Source organism: Camelus ferus, chromosome 20, assembly GCF_009834535.1.
Source record: "Camelus ferus isolate YT-003-E chromosome 20, BCGSAC_Cfer_1.0, whole genome shotgun sequence".
NCBI classification, from domain to species: Eukaryota; Metazoa; Chordata; class Mammalia; order Artiodactyla; family Camelidae; genus Camelus; species Camelus ferus.
In genome coordinates, this window is record NC_045715.1 from 3,518,392 (window position 1) to 3,540,278 (window position 21,887).

A 21,887-nucleotide genomic window follows, 5' to 3' on the forward strand; every position below is an offset into this window, starting at 1 on the left:
ATCAGGTAATAAGGGTTAGAAGTTACACTATAGAACATAATTCTTAAAATTTTATTTTAAAATTATAGTGTGAACCTTGCCAATGAAGACATGACTTTTACTTCATTTTGTTCCTTTGGGGAGGAAGTAATTAGGTTTATTTATTTATTATTGTTTTTTAATTTAACAGAGGTACTGGGGACTGAACCCATGACCACGTGCATGCTAAGCACACACACGCTCTACCACTGAGCTATACTCTCCCCGTTATGACCTTTAAAAATGCTTTAAATTTTAAGGAGAATATCTATGGTAGAGCAGTCAATTAATTCTGGACTTTCCACATTATGGGGGAAAATAAAACATGAACAATAGACAATCCTCTTGGTTATTAAACTCAAATGTCTTCATTAAAACTTCCTATCAGTGCTGCTAAAAAGAAGCCAAATAAAACTCCTTTAAAAAAAAATCCTCTGCTCCTGCCATTAGTCACCAGCAAGAATAAATGAGCTGGAAGGAAAGAGAACGGGGGACACAGATAAGTCACCTCACTTGTGCTCAGCACATTATCGAGGGTAAGTCACATAGAGAAAACATGCAGAGCGGGTCTCCCCCCTTTCCTGGAACGGGGGAAGCAGCAGAACACTTGCTGGATTATTCAGAAGGAAAAAAATCTACCTCAAAATATTTCAGGTACATGGTAACCTTATCTGCAAGAAAATCAGAAACCAGGAGGTAAATGAAAAAAGTCTCAGGACCCAGAACTCATGGCTGCGAAGGAAGGTCAAATTCTTGGTGAGGTTCCCTGAGAAGCCTGGCTCTGGAAGCACAGCCGGGGACCAGCCGGGTCTCTGCCCCCTCACCCCTGCATACTGGACTGGATCCCACGTAAGGGAGGCCCAGAGCTAACTTGAGTTTGTCTGCTTAGAGTTAAAGGGCTCTGACCTCTATCTATAAATTTATGCAAAGGAGCACTTTAATCATATCCCTCTATTTACTGACAAAACCTGGTAGCCCCTACCCCCTTTGGAGGGCTTTAATTTTGCTTTTCATAGAGAAGAGGCATCTCTAACATCTTGTCTGGTCTAAAATTCTATGAATTAAAAAATGCAATTAACCTCTGAATCTCCTGGGACGTCACAGGCTGTGAGACGTGGAAAACCCTGCACTGTAATACAGGGATGGTTCTTCTGACGTGGGTGCAGGCCTGCTGCGACACAGCTTGCTGGCCCGGCCACCGGGAATACCAATACCTTGCTATTGCGTCTTTCTTCCAAGTAGGTCACAATATTTCCATGAGTTACGTAATTTATTTCCGTAACATCTCTGTGCATCATGCAGTAGGTGTTTGTGTGTTAAGATTTAATTTTGTTTTAAAGAACTTGAAGACAGAAGAAAACTGAGCAAACATTTGCATTTACAAATTGTTCCTGTTTATTATACTACTTTTTCATATTAATGCTAATATTAGAATGAGGCTTGGTATATATCTACCAAAACAAACAAACAAAAAACTATACATAATTGGTCAAACCAAAATTGCAGATGAAAAATAAGCCCTGACAATGAATATAAACCTAACCCTCCTCGTTCTGCCCTGGAGTGAGGGGAGTCCTCCCCTGCAGGCACACTCACCACTGCTCTCCTTCAGGCCATGGTGTGGCTGAAGGGCCCTGGCCACGGGCTGTCCCTGTAACTGACCAGGGCTGAGGTCACTTCCTAGAGCTCCTGTGCCAAAAGTGTCCACTTGACCAGAGAGCTGAGCCTTTGGAAATTCTCTTGGGATACAGATGATTCTCCAAGGTGGTGACTCTTTTTGGACACTTAAGAGCATCCTTGGTTAGGAGACATGGAAGAAAGAAACACAAGCAATGCTGGAGACGAAGGTGCTGCACTGCTGATAAACCCTTCACTGTATCTCACTGGGTTTTTTCCTCCAACATTCCATACTCTGATTCTAACTGCATAGGTCCAAGGTCCCGGCAACTATTGCTCTCTGGATGCTGACCGCAACTGTGCAGATACCAGGTTTAACTGGTAAAATACAAAGGGTCTGCTCGCACCACTGAGATTTCAGCCTTAAGAACCTCAGGGACCAGAAATCTGCAACACACTCATTTTGAGTTGGATGAAACTTTTATCACTCGGCTTAAATCCAAGGCCAACTTTTCAATGTACACAGACACTCAGAGCAAGAAGATATTTGGCCTCATAATTGTCTGTAATTCCTCAATCCAACAGCCCCATTCAGAATCAACAAACAGCATGCTCTCTGTGGGTATTTGGCAAGCATTTTAATGTAAGGCAGGCTAAGTTAAATGAGTTCTACCTTCTTTAACCACCTACTAAAAATTTAAAATTGTCCACCTTGCATTAAAAGCCACACAAGTGCAATAAACTGCATTTACCAAAATACTTAAAGGAACTGTTGTCGATGGATCAACACAAAGAGCCCCATCCTCTCCGCCCACATTCAGTACACTGAGGTGCAGTCGGGAAGCTCTCCTCGCTGCCTTCTTTTGCAGAATGTATGTTTTCTAGAAATAAGGGGGTCTCATGAGAATGATCAACAACGGCAGCAGGAAATGGGTGACGTGGCAGATTTGGGGAGGCCCTCCAACTGCCTAGGTGTGTGAATTTCAAGAGCCTAAAGCAGGTGAAAGTCAGACTTGACACACGGACCAGCATTTCCAACAAGCACTAAGTGCAAGTACCAGTAATCTCTCAGGAAGAGCCTCAAAGAGTATTTGCACATCAAAGCAGTGAGGAGACCTGGAAACATGAGGAGGCAAAGTTAGGCACCTGGATTCCCTCACAGAACCTCTTTCCACCTCCAGTAACACCCATTACATTTTGGGAAATGCTGATCTGGACAAAACTTCTGCCCAGGCAACTCCTTCAAGGTTCAGAGCCTGGAGGCTGAAAGGGCAGGTCCCAGGGGCTGTGACAACAGCTCCCACAGGCAAGTCCTGCTCATTCCGTAAAGGCTGTTTGCAGACCCCTCCTCTCCCAGCAGCCACCGGATCCAGGAGGCCTGGCGCTCACCAGCGCGGCTGTACCTGAGTCTCCTCCCCCTCTGACCTTTCAACAACACAGTCTAAGGGGCACATCAGTTGACCTCAGGTGTGTGAGTTCCACTAGTTACAGCAGAGGTCGTCAATATATTCCCTGCCCCTTCTCCCCAAAGGTCCCTGCCGTACAGATCCCACAGCCAAGCCCAAAGTCAAATCATGATAAGGAAGGGGATCAGAACATCCCATACCCCAAATATGCTGCTCTGGCATTTGGCCATTTCAAGCTGAAGCAGCAGCAGCTGCAGGAAGGGCTCTCTGCCCTCCTCCTTTCCGCCAAAAGCAGGGCATAAATTTTCCATGGGAATGGTGTCTTCCCGGTACCAGGAAGGAGAGGACACTCTTATCTCCAGATACGGGGAGTCCAGGCTGAGATGAGTGCACAAATCGTACTGAAATAACCCTTGTCTTCCCTTAGTTTCCCCGTAACACTGCCCAGTCAATCCCCAACAATACCCCTCCCCTTGGTCTGGTTGCTGCTCTGCAGCTTATCGCCTTTTGTTAAATGGTATATAAGCCTCCAGTCTGACTGACCTTCAGGGTTTTCACTTTTCTATGAAGTGCTTTCCACACCATGTAAAAATATTAACATGAAATAAAATTCGTACATGTTCTCTCCTGTTAATCTTTTGACAGCTTAATTTGCAGGCTCCAGGCATAGTGCACAAGGGAGTAGAGTAAGCTTCCCCTCTCCTACAGTGGTCTCAGCCTTCGTGCTCAGGCTTGTGGGCAGTTCTGGCTCTGAGAAATGCTGGCCTGTGGATGTGGAACCTAGTTGTACCCAAGAGTCCTGTGTCAGGCTGCTTTCTGCAGATCCTTCCTCAGCTTGTCCCTTCACTCCACTGCCATAACTCACCATCTTACTTTGCATAAAGAAGGGTGGTCAAAAATTTCACTCTAATTTCAAGCCATACTTCTTAAAATAGCCTGTACCATATATTTTCTATCATGATATTAAAAAAAAGAACCCCTCAAAAAGAAACTCTCATTATTTAAGAAGACTAAATTAGGCTGCTCTATATTTGAAATGTTAATTTTGAGGGAATCGTCACCATTATTTAAAAATGTTCTTTCTGTTTGTATCGAATATCCCTGAGATGCAGAGAAAGGAACACTTGTGCGAGATGCACTTACTGCTCAGAGGAAGGCCTTTGCTTGTGAGCTCAACACTCATCCGTGAGGCACCAGATGCAGCGTGAAGTGCTAAGATGCAAGCGGAGACCAGCCACGGTTTCACATAGCTCCTGGACTGGGACACACTGCCTCACTGCACGTGCAGTGCTCCGAGAACAGTGAGGAAGGGGGCGAAACAGCCTGGGCCCTGGAGAGTCTTTCTAGGGAGGCTGACATCTTTGAAGGTTGAAAAGAATTTCACCAGAGTGAACCATCTGCAAAGGGAGGCCAATGATAAAATTTGAATTCAAAGTCCTGTCTTTCTGATGACTGGGAAGACATATAGGAAAGGAAAGAAAAACAGAAGAAGAAATACAGAGTTTTGGAGGAAGGAGCGAGGCAAAGGGGAAGACTACTTTCTTTAAAACATGAGGATCTCAACACAGGATGGAATTCTCTGGTAACATTTAGTCGCAAGATTAAGGAGGAAGGAAACTATTCAGGGTGAGGTTGCAGTGTTAGCATCACAGCCTGCGAGCAGAACTTACTTCTCATGTCTTGTGCGCACCACCCCACCCCACCCCCGCCCCCGCCCCCGCCCCCGCCCCAGGCCATCCCCCTCCCTGAGGCGCTTTGCGGTGCTGGGGCCCCGCCCCCAGCCACCGTGCTGCCTGGGACACAGCGACTCACAGCGCGTCTCTGGGTTCTTCATCCACCCCCTCCCCTGACAGAGCCCAGACCCCAGTCCATTGCTGCGTTCCCCACAGACCATACTACGCTTTGCACAGTAGGTGCTGTATAACTACTGAATTGAAAATTTTGACTTAGTTAGAAAACAAGGAATAATAAACTCCCACAAGAACCCGTGACCCAGTGATAGATATAAGATTTCTCTTCCAACAGGAAAAAGAATTCCATTAAATTTAGCCAGAGAGTGATCCAAACAGACTGAAGTGACAGTTGTGAATTGTTTTAGTCTAACAAGCAATTTTAGATATGATTTTAATCCTTCACCTACTAACTACATGTTTATGTCCTTTCTTTACTATTCATTTAATAAACACAATGGCAGATTATTAATACTAGACCAGAAATAATTTACACATATCTCCAGTTACTAGCCTTATGCATGTCGACGTTTGCTATATTAGGCAGGTTAAGTGTTTGAATACACAATTGATCATGACAATTACACTCCTTTGGACACTAAATACATGCAGGTAACTTACTTTTGAATACTTTAGACAGAAAAATAATCTGGTTGTGTTAGTCTTACAGACGCAGGTCAAGGCCTAGTCTTTTGCCTCTGTGTCTAAGCTTACTGGGTTGCAAAGCAGTTTGATCAGAAAGAATTATGTTTACTGACAGACTGCCACAGAAAAAACCTGAACATGTAAAATGTTCTCACTAGCTCTGAGATTACGCATATATGTATGTTTGCTCGGAATGAGGAGAAATGGTATCACTATGCTCAATGCTAAACTCTTCCTTCCTGGGGGAGACTGTGTCACCAAAACTACGACCATTCGAGAAGAGCAAAGTGTAGTGGAATCTCTCTGAGCAGAGGGAAAGTCACTGCACACGGACATCAAGGTTTTAACAAACAAGAGTGGTCTTAACTGATAACAGCTCTGAGCTCAAGATATCATTTGAAAATTAGCTTTGGATAAAAATGTTCTGAAACCAAAGTCTTAATTTTGAGCACATGTTAAGGGGCTCATAGCTCAAAGTGACCCTACAGAAAAAACCAATTTAGTTACATAGAGATTCATTTTACAACTAATTTACTTGAGTGTCTCATCTGAAAGTTACTCTGTTTAAACAGATCGTCCATCATTAATAGTCCTTTAAAAAACCTGTAAGGTACAGACCTGGAGGGTTCTGAACTGGAGTGGGTCCAGGGTTCTCAGGGACCTCTGGCTCTGGCCATGGTGCATCTCTCAAGGGAGAGGCAAAGCTTTCGCTTTCTGCTCGGTCTAGGTCTCACCTGGGAGCACAGCTTCACGTGCGCTGCTGTTCAAAATAGATCAAAACCTGGAGGTAAATATTGTGGATGCAGGATGTGCTCCTCTGGATACTCTCCACCAGGGACCTGCGACCTAGGTCCCTTGCAGCGCTGCTCTAGTCACTGTGGGCTTGTGCAATTAGCCAACGTTATGTGATGCCAGAAGAAACTGCCCTTTGAAATTGGTTTTATGAAATTTATGCCAAGAATGTGGCCATTCGTACAAAGAGCCACGAGACACACTTCTTGGGTTTTAGTACCAGGAAGACTTGTACTTCTAAGCATGTGGCTGCTTTTATACCAGGATACTGTGACTCAGTAACTCTCGGGATCCCTTTTGCATAGGCTACTGGGAAGCTCGGCACACCTGAAGTTGTATGCCTGGCTGCCAAATGTTCAGTCTTCCAAGCACTCACTTTGCTTGCTAACCTCATTCCAGGTCTCATTTTGGTTTTCATATCCTTATTTTCCTAATTTTATCACTTAAAACACATATGTAATCCTGATTCATTAAGAACATTAAAATGAATTAAGAATAAAATTCAATGTAGCTTGTTTAAAGTTTGAGAAAGGATGGGGTTCCAAAATATCTTATTTATTGACTGAGAATTTGGAACAACAATGCTAAAAGATGGTAAGGTCCCCAGGCCAATTAAATGAAATTTAATTTAACTACAATAGCAAAATGATAGTGTTAAGAGAAGCTACTGTTATTCAAGACAAGCTCTGTAGGGTAATTCCATATTCATATTAAAAAAGAAATTTTTCTTACTAGAGGATCTGTATGTAAAAAGACATCATTGATTACCCAAACTTACGCAGGCATAAGATACATAAGTCAGCCAACACATTCATATGCCTTTAAATAAGATAAAGTCCAAGAGCCTTGTAAATGATCCATATTTTATTCAGTCAAGTTGACTTGCTCTTTTTTCCTTATATAAACAAATAACTAAAGGTAATTTATTCAGTGAGAGTAGCGAGGTGAGAACAGACCTCTGAAGAACAACAGAATGCTAATTTTATGATCCTATTTATTTTGCTAAAGCTTCAACAAGATAGGAAGCAAATGCAAATTTTGACTCGGGGTCAATTCTTAATATTTCCAGCAGCAGAAAACTAATCTATTTGAATACCGGAATTTTACAAGCAAATTTAACATATTTCATGCAGAGAAACATAATAATGTCCTGGACATAGTTATTCATAGTCCTAGAGTGTGGCTTATATTTACCTGGCTCTTGTTCAGCATTTATTCATTTGAGTTCTACTTAGTCAAAATTTCTGGACAGATCTGCTTCTAAAGGGAGAATTCTGCTTCTGTTAACCTTTTGCGCTACTTTTAAACACATGACGTCAGAGAGTGTTGCAATCACATTTGCAATTTAGAAAAACATTCCAAGGCAAAATGCAGGCTGCCTGGCAAAACTAGGAACAGGAGGCAGAGACCAGGAGAAGGCTGTTATAAAACCCAACAAAAGCCGAGGACGGCAGCAAAGGCCACCACTATGGGGAGGGCGGCTTCCGGCTTGAGAGCTGAGCATCCAGAGGATGGGAGGGAGTGTGGGTGGCCGGGCCTGCCGGGAGGGCCCGGATCAGTCAGGGCGGGATGCCGATTTATAGTTTAGACCCACTTGGTTTGGTAGCACAGCCAGGGAATGAAGGAGGCCCTGGGGAAGAAGGGTTTGCAGGAGGAAAGGAGGAACCGAGAGGCAGATCATCAGAGCTCAGGGGTTGAAGCGACGAATGATGGGCGTGTCTAGGGGGTGTGAGCAGGTAGGGATGCACACAGGGGCCTCTCGTCTGGAAGGAAGACAGAGGCAGTGTCAGCAAATGGGGGGACACCAGGGGTAGGGGGGTCCAGCAGGCCAGGAAGGGAAAGGGGGGAGAAGACGATCATGGCAAATGCTGAACACATGCCAATGGGACAGAGCTGGCAAACCAGACAGGGAGGACTGAGGGGCAAGCTGGAGCAGGCAGTGGAGAGGGTGGGGACCGTTCCTGCCATGAGCAGGCTGTCGGGGACCCGGCACACCCCAAACAGCACGAACAAGCGGTCTCTTCTCCAGGGTCACAGGCTTCTGCCCGTGGAAGTGATTTCTGGTGAGAACAACATTGCTCTCGGGGATCAGGTGTAGGGGAGGGAAAATTATACAGGGAAAGCGTGTGTGCTTATTCTCAAAACGTGGGCAGGCAGAAAGAAATATATGAAGGCACTCAATGAATAATTATGCTACAGAGTAATATTTGCAATTACGATAAATTGATCATATAAGCAACTTTGAATAAACTAAGACAAAAGGGGAGTGGTATTAAATCGACTCAAGAAACTACCCAGGAACAAAAGAATAAATATAAAGCTATTAATTATGCATTAATGACATCCAATGAGAGTAGTAGCCAACTAGTAAATAAAACAAGTAATTACTCTGAGAACAGATACAGTCAACTCACTGAACACTGATGATTAACTGACAAATTAATAACAGTAATAGATGAAGGATACATACACCAAACCCTGCAGATTGAGATGCTTCCCAATCGAGCCTGAAATGCCCAGATCCTCTGTGAAGTGACATCACTGCACCAGAGGTGCCCACGGAGGTCTTCCTCACACCCGGAAGCACTGTCCCTGCCATGCGATGTTTCATGTGGAACGACTTCTTCTTCCAACTATATTCTCCTGACCCAAGGTCAGGTCATTTCCTCTAATCCAACGTACTCAACCGACCTCTAAGACCGGCTCATTCTCTTTCTCAGTGGATCTCAGAGCCACCCCTTCCCTCCACTGCCATGACCACTCCTGCAGCCAGGCCTTCACCATCATTTTGATAAACCCAACTAGTGCAATCAACTCGAACTGGCCTTCATGTCTTTAGTCTCTTCTCTGCGTGAGGTGATCTGGCTAAAAGGAATTATCCATAGTCTTGCTTAAAATGCTCACGAGGCTTCCCACTGCGGAGACCACGTCTGGCACTTGGGCACGGCACACAAGGCTGTCTCTGTGGCCCCACCTACCTCATCCCTCACCCTCACCTGCTCCCATCGTCCCACAGCAGGGAAACCAAACTGCTGGTAGCTCCTTACACAAAACACCAACTACACTGTTTTTTGCACCTGTCCCTCTGCCTCCGGTTACCAGGAAATCTCTACTGAAACTTTACAGGTCAGCCACCACCGCTTTCTTAGCCCAATTCCCTTCCAGGGCAGGCTGGGCTGCCCCTCCCATCTGCTCCCACAAGACGTTGTTCAATTCATGGCCCCCGGGTCTCTGTAAAACCCTCAGTGAGAGTATTAGTCTGTGCACTGAACCACAAACCTCTCTTGGGAAAAGATCATGTTGTTTGTCTGTTTCCAGCAAGGAGCACACGGCAAGTACCTAGTCAATGTTTGCTGAGTGAAGACTCAAACCAACCTCATCTATCAAAACCACATCTTACAGTGACAGAGTTCTTTGGATCGCTAATAAACACCTGGTACAGAATGTGGTTCAACAAGTGTAACCAAGTCGATTAAATGACTACTAGCTTCTACGAATTTCAAAGATTTGGCACTTGGTCTACCAGCATAAGAGATAACTGTGTTCTAAGTAATTTCCCTGTATCTGTGGAGGGGATCTTGGAGTACCAGAAAGTTCTGCAACTCTAGCATTGTCTGTTTACGGATGATGTACCAGGAGTAAATGCACCAGGGTCACAGAGCTGACAGCTGGCTGACCTCAAACTTGGACCAAGGTTTCCTGATTCAAAGGCCAGGAATCTTTCCTAATCAAGATCGCCTGGCTGACGCTTCTCGTTCATAATACTGAAAACAACACTTAAAGCAATTCCTTCAGGGATTACACCGGCAGGGAAAGAAATAAGGGGGAAAAGAAAACAAGGGGCAGGTTCTAGCATCAGGTCATGTGACTTTCTTTTATCCATTATTTGTCAAGAAAGATCATTTCTGTGAGCTGTCTGCTTTTAATCCCTAAATATCTGAGGTAAAAAAAAGCATTATTCTTCCCAATATAACGCCAGTAAATGAGTTGCTATGAAGCCAAAGAGATAATCAAAATGTCACAGTGATATATTATTATGTCTCAATGTTGACAATTTAAAATCTGCTTCTTAAAAACAGGGGTGGCAGAGATCAGGTGAAGGAACCCTATTCAACGCATTCCTCTCATTAATCCAGACAAAAGACAAGAGGACCCACCTTAATTTAGCTGACTCTTGCTAAATCTGGGAATTCACATCTTGGTTCACGTAATTTATCTAATTTTATCACAATTTGGTTTCTAAAGGTTAGAATTTTCCTCAATTGGCTAGGTACGAGTTAACTGAGAAAATTAATGCCAAGACACCTGTAAAAGTCTACCACCTGATGAAGTGGGATTCGGAGTGTCAGGAAAGGGGTCATAGAGGAGAAGTAACAGGATGTGAAGGACCTTTCATCCACAACAAAGCAGGCACACAGCTACTGATGTGAAACCGTAAGAGGCAGTCAATTTCCTATAATGCTCATTACAGCAATTTCCTAACAATGTTTTCTAAGTACATTTCGCATTAAAAAAAAAAGTATTACCCGACCGCAATACAGAATAATTTAAAGCTACTTTAAGGAAACCCTACTGGCTCGTAATTACATTTTGTGCTCTAACTTTACTCCTCGCTTTGTTATATTCTCTACCTTTATTTTCCCTTTGCCCTGATTCTCTCATTTATTATTTTTAAATTATAACAATTATTTCATTTTATTGCATTTTATTGTATGCGTTCTTATAAGTTTTAAAAATGCTGTAGGGGCCAAAGTGAAGTATCAACAGAATAAGTGCAGTTTGGAAACACTACAAAGGAAACTCAATAAATCAGTAATGACATTGATCTAGTACTTTTTCTAACAATTTAAACTTAGGCTGCTGAATATCTTATGTGATCTTCTCTAAGTTAATCATACAATTTTTACTTGTTTTTCAAAACCATTATCACTCAACATGGCAGAACTTAGCAACCATAAGAGGAAAAATAACTGAGGGGGTAGGGAATTCCCAGCATAATGAATGATATGAACAACCCATCTTTCAGCAGTCTAAGAAACTTTTTCTTCAGCACAAGTGAACTGCCTCCAGTTGTGGGGCCTGCAGAAGGGAGGGGTCAGGCAACAGCGGTCCTCTGACAGTCCCACAGGCCATCTGTGAGCCCCCTGGTATAAATGCAGAGCGTATTTAAGACTTAAATTGGGAAGAACTTAGAAAATTTAACAGTCATCCTTTTCTATTCCTCCCCTCCTTCTCTGTGTTCTTGCATGGCCTGTAATAGAAAAGTTAAAACAGTTTTCACGGAGAGGTATGATTTGTTCCACATTTCATCATGGGCAAATCTCTTATTTGGTTTCTTATTATAGAATTTTATGGTTTCTCTGTATCCCTACAATGTATATAGGCAATTCATGACTTAAAAAGAGGAAGAACTTTTCACTGGGGGAAAAAATCCTAATCATCTTGTTGTGAATGCTAGGGAGCAGAACGCAACATTTTATGCTCACCAGCCTGACAGCTGTTCCAGGTGACACGTATGCGCAGCTCGGAATTGAGTCAAGGGATAAAAGGTGAGAAAGAACAAGAGGATGGAATGTCTCACACATCAGCAACTTCTGATTAAAGGCAGGTTTTAGTCTGGGAACAAAGCAAAGATTTTCCTGGTAGGGAGGCTGGAGTTACATTTATTAAAGTGAAGAACATATTTAAGGATTTTAAGTTTCTAAAGGAAAAGAGATGTAAAAAGTTAAAACTGAAGTGGAAGTTAGGCCTAGAGGAAGGAAACCATCATCACCATGTCACTTCTGTAAGATCTCCGCGATACTACATGTGACTGACAAATCATGACAAGTGTCTCTCCTGCCATGACATTCGACAAATCCGCAGTGTTTGGCATCACGTCAACCCACATGTTTCCTCTGTGAGTTTCAGCAGCTGAGCTCGTATGAACATTTCACGCGCCCAGTCACACGGGTCTTACAGCAGCAGGGCCGTCTCCCACCTGGGTTCCGCCGACCCAGGCCCTAGTGCAGTGACACACTTGCTCTCGGTTTTCAAGAAACAGCAGGCACAGACTGATCGTTTGTTTGTTCTAGGTGAAGCAATGCTCGGCACTTAGGTGTCCAGTGCAGCTGTCCTGTTCTAGAAAGGGGAGGGGGCTTGGCATTAACACTGTCCACACTGGGCTGGACTATTCACCTGAGCATTCTTAAATCAATCAGGGGCACACGGGGCAAAAGAGGGAGCCAACGTGAAAAGATCTGCAACAGCAAACACAGAAATATGTGAAGGAAACACTCCATCCAGGTCCTGAATCCTCCTCAAGCTCATGGTTCCATGTCCTCAGCTTCCAGTTCAGAAAGAGAACAGACTTCTAAATGGAGCCGCTGTTCAGTCCATTCATTAGGCAGCAATCAGAGACTCCAACAGGGCTGCGCTCAGCTGTGCAGTGCCCAGGAACTCAGAGCCGACAGCTATCAACAGTCAGGAATTTTACCCGCCATGAAACCAGGGAGACTTCATTGGACTTAATAGGCTGCTGCAGCCAGAAAAAAAAAAAAAAAAAGAAGAAGAAGAAAACTGTGGAAATAAATATCTCGGCGTTGATGTTTGTAAAACCTCTGGAGCCCAAGCCAGACGATGCATGTGGTGGAAGAAGTTTCTACCGAAGCGTGTGGAGCTGTGGAAAAGCTTTCTAGTTCCCACCGCCGCCGCCGGCCGGTTGTGAGGCCTTGGTCCTCCGCGCACCCTTTCTACGCGTCACCTCTCGGGCCCGTCTGACTGCCAGCTGGCTGTTTCGCCCCGCACGAGCGAGGTCATCGGGGACGGAGCTCCAACCCAAGGCTCTGCCACAGTTTCCTGCTCTGGTTCCCACGTCCCCAGGGCCTTGCGGTGTGCACCTCCACGCGCGTCAGACGCCAAGTGCTGGCTGACCCAGCAGTCTTTCCGGGGCTTTTCTCTTTGTCACCCTCCCTGCAGAGGCTGGGTGAGCCACACCCTAACTCCCCAGCCCTGGCTCAGCTGGTGGCAGACATGTAACAGCTTCCCGACCACGCGCGCTGTGACCAGCGGTCTGCATGAAAGCTTCCAGGCGAGCGCCGTACCCTGTCCCCAGGAAAAGAAGGCCCACCCGGCCCGGCTGGGGCTGCTCTTCTTTTCCTGACCTTGAATAAGGGCATGATATTTGGAGCTTTAACAGCGTTTGCGGCCATCAGGCATAGGTACCCCAACGTCACCTAGCTGCTTCGTGCCTCTGGGCCTTTTCCCTGAGAGAAGAATGACCCCTACACTTAGGCCCCCTGTGCAGGTTTCCTGTTCCTTGTAGCCAAAAGCATTCCTAAGGAGATCCACCCTCAAGGCAGCTCGGGAGGCCAGCGCCGCCTGCAGCCCTCCCCCCCTGCACTTGGCGCACCACTGCGGTGGGGCTCCCCACTCTGCAGTGAGGTCGGCTCCTTCTGATCTGCAGCTCCCAATACAACGCTCAGTGGACAACAAGTGTCATAAAGACTCAACCATCTAATGAGGAATTAAGGAGTTCTGACACTCAATTGGGTAAATATTTGGGCATTATTTTTGCCTTTTATCCCATTTTATGACAATATATTTTTAATCAGTAGGCGGGAATGGCTGACAAAAATTACCTCTGAATTCAGTTTCTTTATGCTTTTCAACAACAAATACTTCTAAGCATGTAGTAGGCAGGTTCTGTGCTAAGCACTAGGAATGCAGATAAAGACAGAATGTCCACCTTCAAGGACCAAAAGGCAGAGACACAAGTAAACCAACAACTAACAGTGTGAGTCGTGCAATAAACACAAAAACACTCAACGTTCTCTTCTCTCCCACGTTATCCAGAAACAGACAGTCAGGCATCGCCAGTCTCCTGGCCTTCCTCTTCCGTCTTACACATTCCAACTCGTCTTCACCTCCTTCACTGATGGGGAGGGGCGTGTCCTCCCCCCGTGGCGACCAAGCCGACAAGCAGTGCTCACAGCGCAGGGTTCTCACTCCTCCCCTGCCCTGCTCCGGGGTACCCACAGTTCCGTCTGTCACCCAGACTCTTCAGCTAATTCCTCTTCAGCGAATTCCTCAAAATTTGATATTCTTTAGGGGAGTGTCCTAGGCTCACTAACTTTCTCACCATAAACTAGGATTTCTCAGTCCCGGCATGACTGACATTTTGGCCAGTTGGTCCTTTCTATGGGGGACCGTCCTGGGCTTTGCACTCTCCCTGGCCTCTAATTTCTAGATGCCAGTGGCATCCTCCCCTCCAAGTTGTGGCAACCAAAAATGTCTCCAGACTTTGTCAGATAAAATTGCCCATGGCTGAGAACCACTGCCCTAAATACTTTTCTTGGAAATTTTACCTAATATTAAGATTTTAACTCCTCTTATGATAATAATTCTACTTACCTGAGTGCCTACTCTGCCAGGCACAATTCTAAGCACTTGATATGTATTAACTCACTTAAACCTCATTACTGTGAGATAAATCACTACCTCCATTTTATACATTAAGGAACTGAAGAACAGAGAGGTGAAGTGACTTGCCCAGGGTCACGCGGCAAGTGTGGTGATGACAGTTCCACCCTGAACACTCCCCTGAGCTTCAGATTCCTTGAATAACTGCCTTTGCCGGGGCTCCCAGGTGACATTCATTCAAGATGCTCCAAAAATGAACTCAAAAGTCTTCTCTCCATAAGCTGAGCTATTTCTCTATTTCTTAAGTCAGTTAATGGTACAACTTTTACACTTGACCTCTGTGCCTCGTTTACCTATTAACCTGGATGTCATTCTAAACTCTGCTTGGATTCTCATTTTCTTTATTCCTGAACCCAATTATTTGTCAAGGTCTGGCAATTTTACCTTCTAGTTAGTAATCAAATATACCTTTTTTCTCTGTCTTCCACTATTCCTGCCCTAATGTCTCCTCAGCATTGTTGTAACCAGCTCTGCATCTGGTGTCCTTGTATCCAGACCTCACCATCACCTTCCACATCACTTGTTGCCAGACTGATCTCCCTAAAATGCAAATCTGGCCATGCCACTCAATGGCTTAAAGCTCTTTATTGGCTGCCCATCAGCTAAGAATAAAGTCCAGGTTCCTTAGCACGGCCTTAGGTGGCCCTTTCCAATCTCATCTTGCTTTCTGTCCCCCTGAGCCACAATGAACTCTCCAGCAGGACTGTACCCCTTGGCGTGACCTGAGCAGACTGCTCTGCTTCATGCCTTTGGTCCAGTGCACACCCTATGCCTGCCGGGCCCAGCTCTTTCACAGTGTGTGAAAACGATTTCCATAACTGTGTCCCACATAAGTCTGTAAAAACCCACTGATTGCAGATGCCTCGCTGAGCCCAAAGCTCTCATCTTTCTGTGGGCAGGGTCTGCTATGGCACTGGGCACAGAGGTTTGGGAAGCACTGGAGAAAAACAACACACAGTAGTAACAGGACCTTCTGCATGGGGGTGGGGACGCAAAATGAAGAGAATCAGGAACACCTTCTTCCCAAAGTCAGACTGAGATGAATCTCAAAGGAAGCAGAGAAACTCAAGACAAGGGTGATTAAAGGGCATGCCAGAGAGAGAGGTTCCGGGGTGTGTGTGTGGGGGGTGTGGGTATCTTTGAAGTCCACATGACATAGCCTGGATAAAAAGGACATATTTTACAACAAGTTTATTACCTATTTTAGGAGAGAATACTAGTGGGAATCTCAGGCTTTAGGTCCATGATTTCAGGAAACAGTGTACAATGATTACTTGATTACTTTGGATAACGTATTTGTGTGTGCGAAGTAAATCTAGCTCAGAAGGATTACTCAAAGTATAATATAAACCATTATTTTCTAAGTATGTTGCCATGTAATTTCCACTTCCTGCCAACTAGGTACAGCCCCGAGTGGCTTTCCTGCAGTCTACCACTGCCTCTGGCCCCCAATAACCCCCCGGCCCCTTGGGAGGTTTAGTGTCTGACAATCAACCTAGCAATGGATCTACCACCCTATGGCCTGCCAGCTCATTCACCCAGTGTGGAGGCAGCTACCCAACCAGCTCTATTCCATGGTAACAGACTGCTCCCAGGAAACTCAATCCACAGGCTGGTCAATCATGGAAGGTGAGACCTGGTGTAGAGATGATCTGGCCTTTTCAGATTCTTGCTTTGGGAATATGGCTCAAACTCAGAGGATTCGGTAGCTAGTAGAAGACACCAAATCTACAAGGATGCAGAGAGAAAAATCATAAGGCACATAATTCATGAGCAGAAATTATACAGAAGCAGAAAAGAAAGCAGCCGCTCCGAAGTAGGCAAAAGATACATAGAGTAGGAATAACGGACTCAGCAAACAGGAGAAGGGGGCAGGCCTGGAAAAGCTGGTGCCACATTAAGGATGTGAAAGTTTAGACTCTCATTCTCCTGCTGCTAAGATAATAAAAGCGGGATTCCCATCTGGTGAGGCCAGGATAAACGTCTCAGCTCCTGGAAACTTGCGGGACCGTTTCACCTTTACCGCTACCCGAGTGTCCTCCTCACAAACCCCGCCCCATCGCCAATGCCCCGGGGAGAACGGATCTTTGCAACCAAGGAAGCTGATGAAGACACCTTGGCAATGAAAGGGACGGACAGGGCCTTCAGTCGTGGAGAAGTGCTCCCGACCGGTCACCTCCACTGTCAAATCCTCCAGTTCTCCGGGAAAAAGTTCTTATTATTATGTGAAACAAACCGGTCCTGGCCAGAGCGCCTGCAACCTTCACGTCTAACCGAAAGACAGCACTGACCGCGCTCGCCGAGCCGAGTGTCCGACCGCGGGAAACGTCACCGGACCCGACGTCTCCTCCCACCCGGCGAAGGGCGAGCCCCCCAGCCAGCCCCCCGGCCGACCCTCGAGCCGCGCGCGGGCCACGCCGGCCGGGACCTTCCGCTCAGGGCGCCCAGGAGGCTCCCGCACCCCGACCACGCCCGCAGCCCGCGCCCCCACCTCCCGGGCCCGCCGGCCGGTCACCTGTAGTTGTAGGCGCTGAAGTGCTTGCTCTCCCTCAGCATCGCCCGGTACAGGTCCAGCACCTGTGCGCGGCTGGAGGCTGCCATCTTGGAACGAAAAAAACCCAGTGGGTCCTCTTCGCCGAGGGCCCGCGTTTAACTCAACCCGCGAAACTTCAGCCTCCGCGGGAAGCGCGAGCCAGACGAACGCGGGGCGCCGCCCAGATAGCGGCCTGCGCCCGGGCCCAAGCCAGGGGGGCTCCGGCCCGGGTGGGCTGCGCCTCAGGTGAGCTGCAGCCGCGCGCGGCGGCGCAGGCGGGCTGCGGGCAGCTAAGGGGGCGGCGCCGGCGGGAGGCGTGCTCGCCGGCCGCCACGCTGCGGAAGCCCCGCGGGCAGCAGCCGTCGGCGCGAGCGGGGCCGCCTCGGGCCGGGTCGCGGGCTGGGAGTCTGGGCTTCCTCCGGGCGGAGGGCGGCGGCGTCGCGGGTCGCGTGGCCGGGCCGGGGCGAAGGGTCTGGGGCGCCGGGTCGCACCGCGTTGCCAGGTTACCGAGCGCGCGCCTCCGCTTCCGCCTCTCCGCTTGGGCTGCCCTCGGCGCCGCCTGAACGGCCTTGCGGGCTGCTCCGGGCGCCGGTTCCGCCGTCGTCCCGGCCGTGGTCTGCCTGCGGGAGGCTCGCCTCGTGGGGACGGGGCGCGGGGGCGCGGGGGCGCGGGGGCGCGGGGGCGCGGGGCGCGGGCCTGGGTCTCCCCGGCGCTCCGGCTCCTCTCAGGGCGACCGCCGAGGGTCCTTCGGCGCGAGGCCCTCTTTCTGGTCAAGATGGCCCCGCCCGTGCGGCTCTGAGGGCATCGCCGAGTTGGGCTGAGCGCCGCGCTCAGGATTGGAACTCCGGGCTGGTCTCCGGTGTCCCGGGCGAGCGGTTGGTGAGTGCGGCGCGGCCGCGCGTCCTGGGCCGTCGGGCCCCATCGTGGGGTCGTTGTCTCTTTGTACCTTTGAGCCGTGCGTGCCGCAGACTTGTGACGGGGCTTCAGAGGCTGGGGTGGCCTGGGCTGGAGGCGAGGGTGATTGATCTGGGGAACTTTAGGATTTAAGGACTCTGGTGGCATCTTTTCAGACCCCAGGCAAAACATTGGAAAGTTTTCTCCTCAAGTTCTTCCTGGCTGCGTTTTCTTCCCTGGCCCTCCTCTGAAGACGCCTGCTTTTCAGAACCCCTTGTTACCGGCGTAGGTAAAGTTGGTGGTTCTGGTCCTGGGACGTGGGACCCAGGCGCGGGGAATCCTAAACTAATTCTAGTTACTGTGTTTGCAAAGCACTTGCCTGGTTTGGGGAATGTTTGTGTATATAACCAACATTAGGAAGAGCCACAGCTTCCACGGTTTTTTTTCTCGAACACAGGAGGGCTAACTTTATACGTAAGAAACAAGTTTGCCTTCACATCCGTCTTTCTCCAGCCACTGAGTTCTGGTTGTGTTTCATTTAAGTTCATCTCGTTTTTAAATGATAACTTGCTTTATATTGAAGCAGCCTCGTATTCTTCAGGAACTTTAAGGGCTGGAGACGCTTCTCTGACCTTACTGCATGTTAGTGTTCTTGTAACCTGGGGTCCTTGTATCCACATACACTAGTTATACTTGTTATGTTACCCGTTATAATGCAATGACATTTTTAGAAAGTCTTGGAAGAGAAAATGCTTTTATTAAAATCCTTGTACGCTTCCTTTTCGATTTGTGTTAATGTCTCATACATATGTGAGTCTCAAAATAAGGCTTTTTAGAGAGCAGCCATACTTCTGTTACTCTTGCAGAGCCATTAGGTCATTGGGCAAATTTTGCTTCAGGTTTATTGAAAATGCTTTTAATGTTTTGAATTTATCTTTTGGCAGTAGTCAAAGGATTCAAGACCAAGGGACTTTTGCATTATGATAGAAAAAGAGCCAGAGCTGTTTTCTCTTAATGTGATACACTGTTGAGTGCTGATGGTATAGATTAGGTGTGTGGCACTCGGGAAAACTACAGCATTAATGCAAATTATAGACAGAGAAAGCTGTCAAAGCTAGAAGGAAAAACATGAATGTTATTTTGGCTTGTTTAAAAACAGCGGGGACCGCATTATTTTATTGTATCTTGCTTTTATCTAGAAAATGAAGTTGGAATAATTATTACGCTATACAGTTTTGTCTAATTATCAAGCATTTTAATCATTGATATATACAATTAACATACCTAAATGATTTTAACTTTGTTGTAATCAAATAAAACTTTCCGAGTAAATAAATAAAGTGTAGCGTATGTAGGTAGCCTCGTCGCCTGTTGGTACAAGGAGCAGCTGGAGTAGGTCAGTGTTAGCTTCCCAGTTGATTCTGAGTCCTCACAAAAAATACTTGTATTATTTTATTTGAAATAATTTACCACTGGGTTGGATATCATTGCCTTAAAAGACAAATAAAATCACATTCCAAAGCTTAATCTCCGCTTTGGTACCCCTTCTTTGTAGCAATGACTGTTTTTAATAAAAGCTCTATTTGAGGGTGAAACTGGAATTGGGCCAGAGCTGAGGATGGACCTTGCTCATAGGTCCTTCAATAAGCGTTCTCTTCTGGGCAGAGTATTCTCCTAGGTAATGACTATAAGTTAGGGGGTACCCACCTATCACAATTTAGGCCTCAAAATGCAAAAATTTCTTTAATAGTCATCTATCCATAGTTATGAAGTTCCCACAGTTCTTTATATAAAATCATGCATTACCATGTATTAAAATTAGGATTGCTAATGAGCACTTAATGCTTTTTGGAGAGATTTCTTCAACCATAACAAGCAGTATAACAGCAATTTATTGTCTTTAGGCTTAAATATTAGAATTCTGTGTAAAGAAAATCTTGCATAAATGAGCAACTTGTGATGTTACAGTTTAGAAGTTATTCTCCAAATGTGGACCTAAGTTGTTGTTATACATAGTTGTCATTTGTTTTTATCCACTCTTCACACTGACAGAATATGAAGCTGGAAGAGACCTTGGACATTAGCTCACTCATTTTCACAGATGAACAAACTGAAGACCTTTTCCTCATTCATTCATTCATTCATTCAGCACTCGCTGAACACTTCCTAAGTGCCGTACAGTATGCAGCATGATGGAGTTACAATGATAGGAGTGAGCTAGATAAACAAAGTACTGATTTATCTTTTTTTAAAATTTTAAAAGATTTATTTATTTTATTGAAGTGTAATTGATTTACAGTGTTGTGTTACAGCATCGAAGTAATGATTTATTTTTGGCAGGTGCTGTGATAGGGCTGATATTACCAAGTGTTAGGGAAGCCTAGAAGAGGGACATTGAACTAGGACTTTGACCTTCAGGGGAAGCTTTTCATCATAGAAGCTATTTCCACAATGAGTAGTAAGAGCCAGATGGAGAACGTGGTGAGTTAGAGGTAGTAGCGTGCATTCAAGGCATGGGGGCTGGAGGGAGCGCTGTCTGTCCAGGGAACCCTGAGTGGGGAGGGAGGGACCATCTATGAGACACAGACATGATTAGCCCTGTGCCTGCTTTATTTTAATGATGTTTCCTCTATTTTGGGGATAAGTCATATTTTCTTTGATACATTCATATAAGTTCATGTAAGTCAAGTGGAACTGAACATCTGAGCTACAGACATGCCAGTTTTTCAGGTTTGGTAGACTTTTGTTTCAAACCATATTTTTGGATGCTCTACTTTAGGAGTACTGGAATCCTATTTCTTTGCCTCTGCATTCAACAAATAGTTGACCAGCCTTACTAGTTGAAGTCCCAGTTCTTGTGATGACTTGAGGGCTACACATCAAATACTGATCCTGTTCCAAGAGTTAGTAGTTTAAATACAGTTTGTCTGTCATTAAAATATACACCAAAAAGGACAGAATGCTGCAGGGAAGTTCGGATGATGGGCCCAAGGGTCTCAGCTCGAAGAGGTCTCTTCTGTGGCTGAGGCCTGGGCCGCACCTCGCAGAGCCAGCCTGGCTGAGACCCAGCCTCCAGGGAATGAAAAAACAAGTTCCTCAGGTGATTGGATGCAGCCAGGGTAGAGAAAGAGTGATCTGTGGGAGGCAGGGGCTTATGGAGGAGGCAGGGACTGTGTTGGGCTTGAGAGGATTTAGGTTTGAGCTGGGCCCTGAAGGGGAGACAGAATTGGGATGTGTGGGTGTGGTGGTCACTGCAGGAGGAGGGCTTGCCGTCGTGGAGGGTAAAGGGGAGAGCGCCTGAGTGAGGTCAAGGGAAAGCAGTCACTGCCTGGAGAAGACGTGGGGGGCCTTGTCTAGAGGGGAGAGGGTGCGTGGGGTGAGGAGGGCAGAGACGGCAGGGAAGGTCACCTCTCCGCTCTCCTGGAAGGGAGGAACCAGCCGAGCCCTCTGAGATCTCTCAGTCCTTTGGACACCTGATGAGACAGCTGTTACGCAGCTGAGGAAGGGGGCTGAGAGGCTGGGTGATGCAGCCGGGTCGCACAGCTGGGGAGTGGCGGGCCAGCGTCAGAACATGCTCTGTCCCGCGGGGAGGCCGGCTGTGGTCGGCACTGCTGCACAGAAGGTCTCCAGAGCCTGCTCCAGGAATTGAAAGTTTATTAGCTTTTCTTGGATAACATGGCTAAATTGTAGTCACATTTGAATTTTAATTTAGTTGGGTTCTCACTTATTTGCAAAGCTAACAACTTTATATGAGAAATATTACAAATATTCAGACACTCAAATGTTGATTTT

General features: G+C 46.4%; 2 protein-coding genes across 8 annotated transcripts in view; one reads left to right on the forward strand and one right to left on the reverse strand.

Moving 5' to 3' along the window:
- LYRM4 (LYR motif containing 4) overlaps positions 1-17,310 on the reverse strand; it is a 106,820-nt gene extending 89,510 nt beyond the window's left edge. Inside the window, exon 1 of the mRNA XM_032462448.1 lies at positions 17,184-17,310. Coding sequence (XP_032318339.1) covers positions 17,184-17,269 — 86 coding nt within the window. The 5' untranslated portion in view covers positions 17,270-17,310. The remainder of the gene's footprint in view (positions 1-17,183) is intronic.
- An 8-nt stretch (positions 17,311-17,318) lies between these two features.
- Positions 17,319-21,887, forward strand: part of FARS2 (phenylalanyl-tRNA synthetase 2, mitochondrial) — a 310,909-nt gene continuing 306,340 nt past the window's right edge. For 2 of the 7 annotated variants that reach the window (XM_032462447.1, XM_032462440.1), the window contains exon 1: positions 17,319-17,447. The gene's annotated coding sequence lies outside the window, so the exon portion shown is untranslated. Of the gene's footprint in view, positions 17,448-17,935; positions 18,081-21,887 lie in introns of those variants that run through there. The other 5 variants (XM_032462444.1, XM_032462443.1, XM_032462441.1 and 2 more) reach the window with 4 other exon arrangements.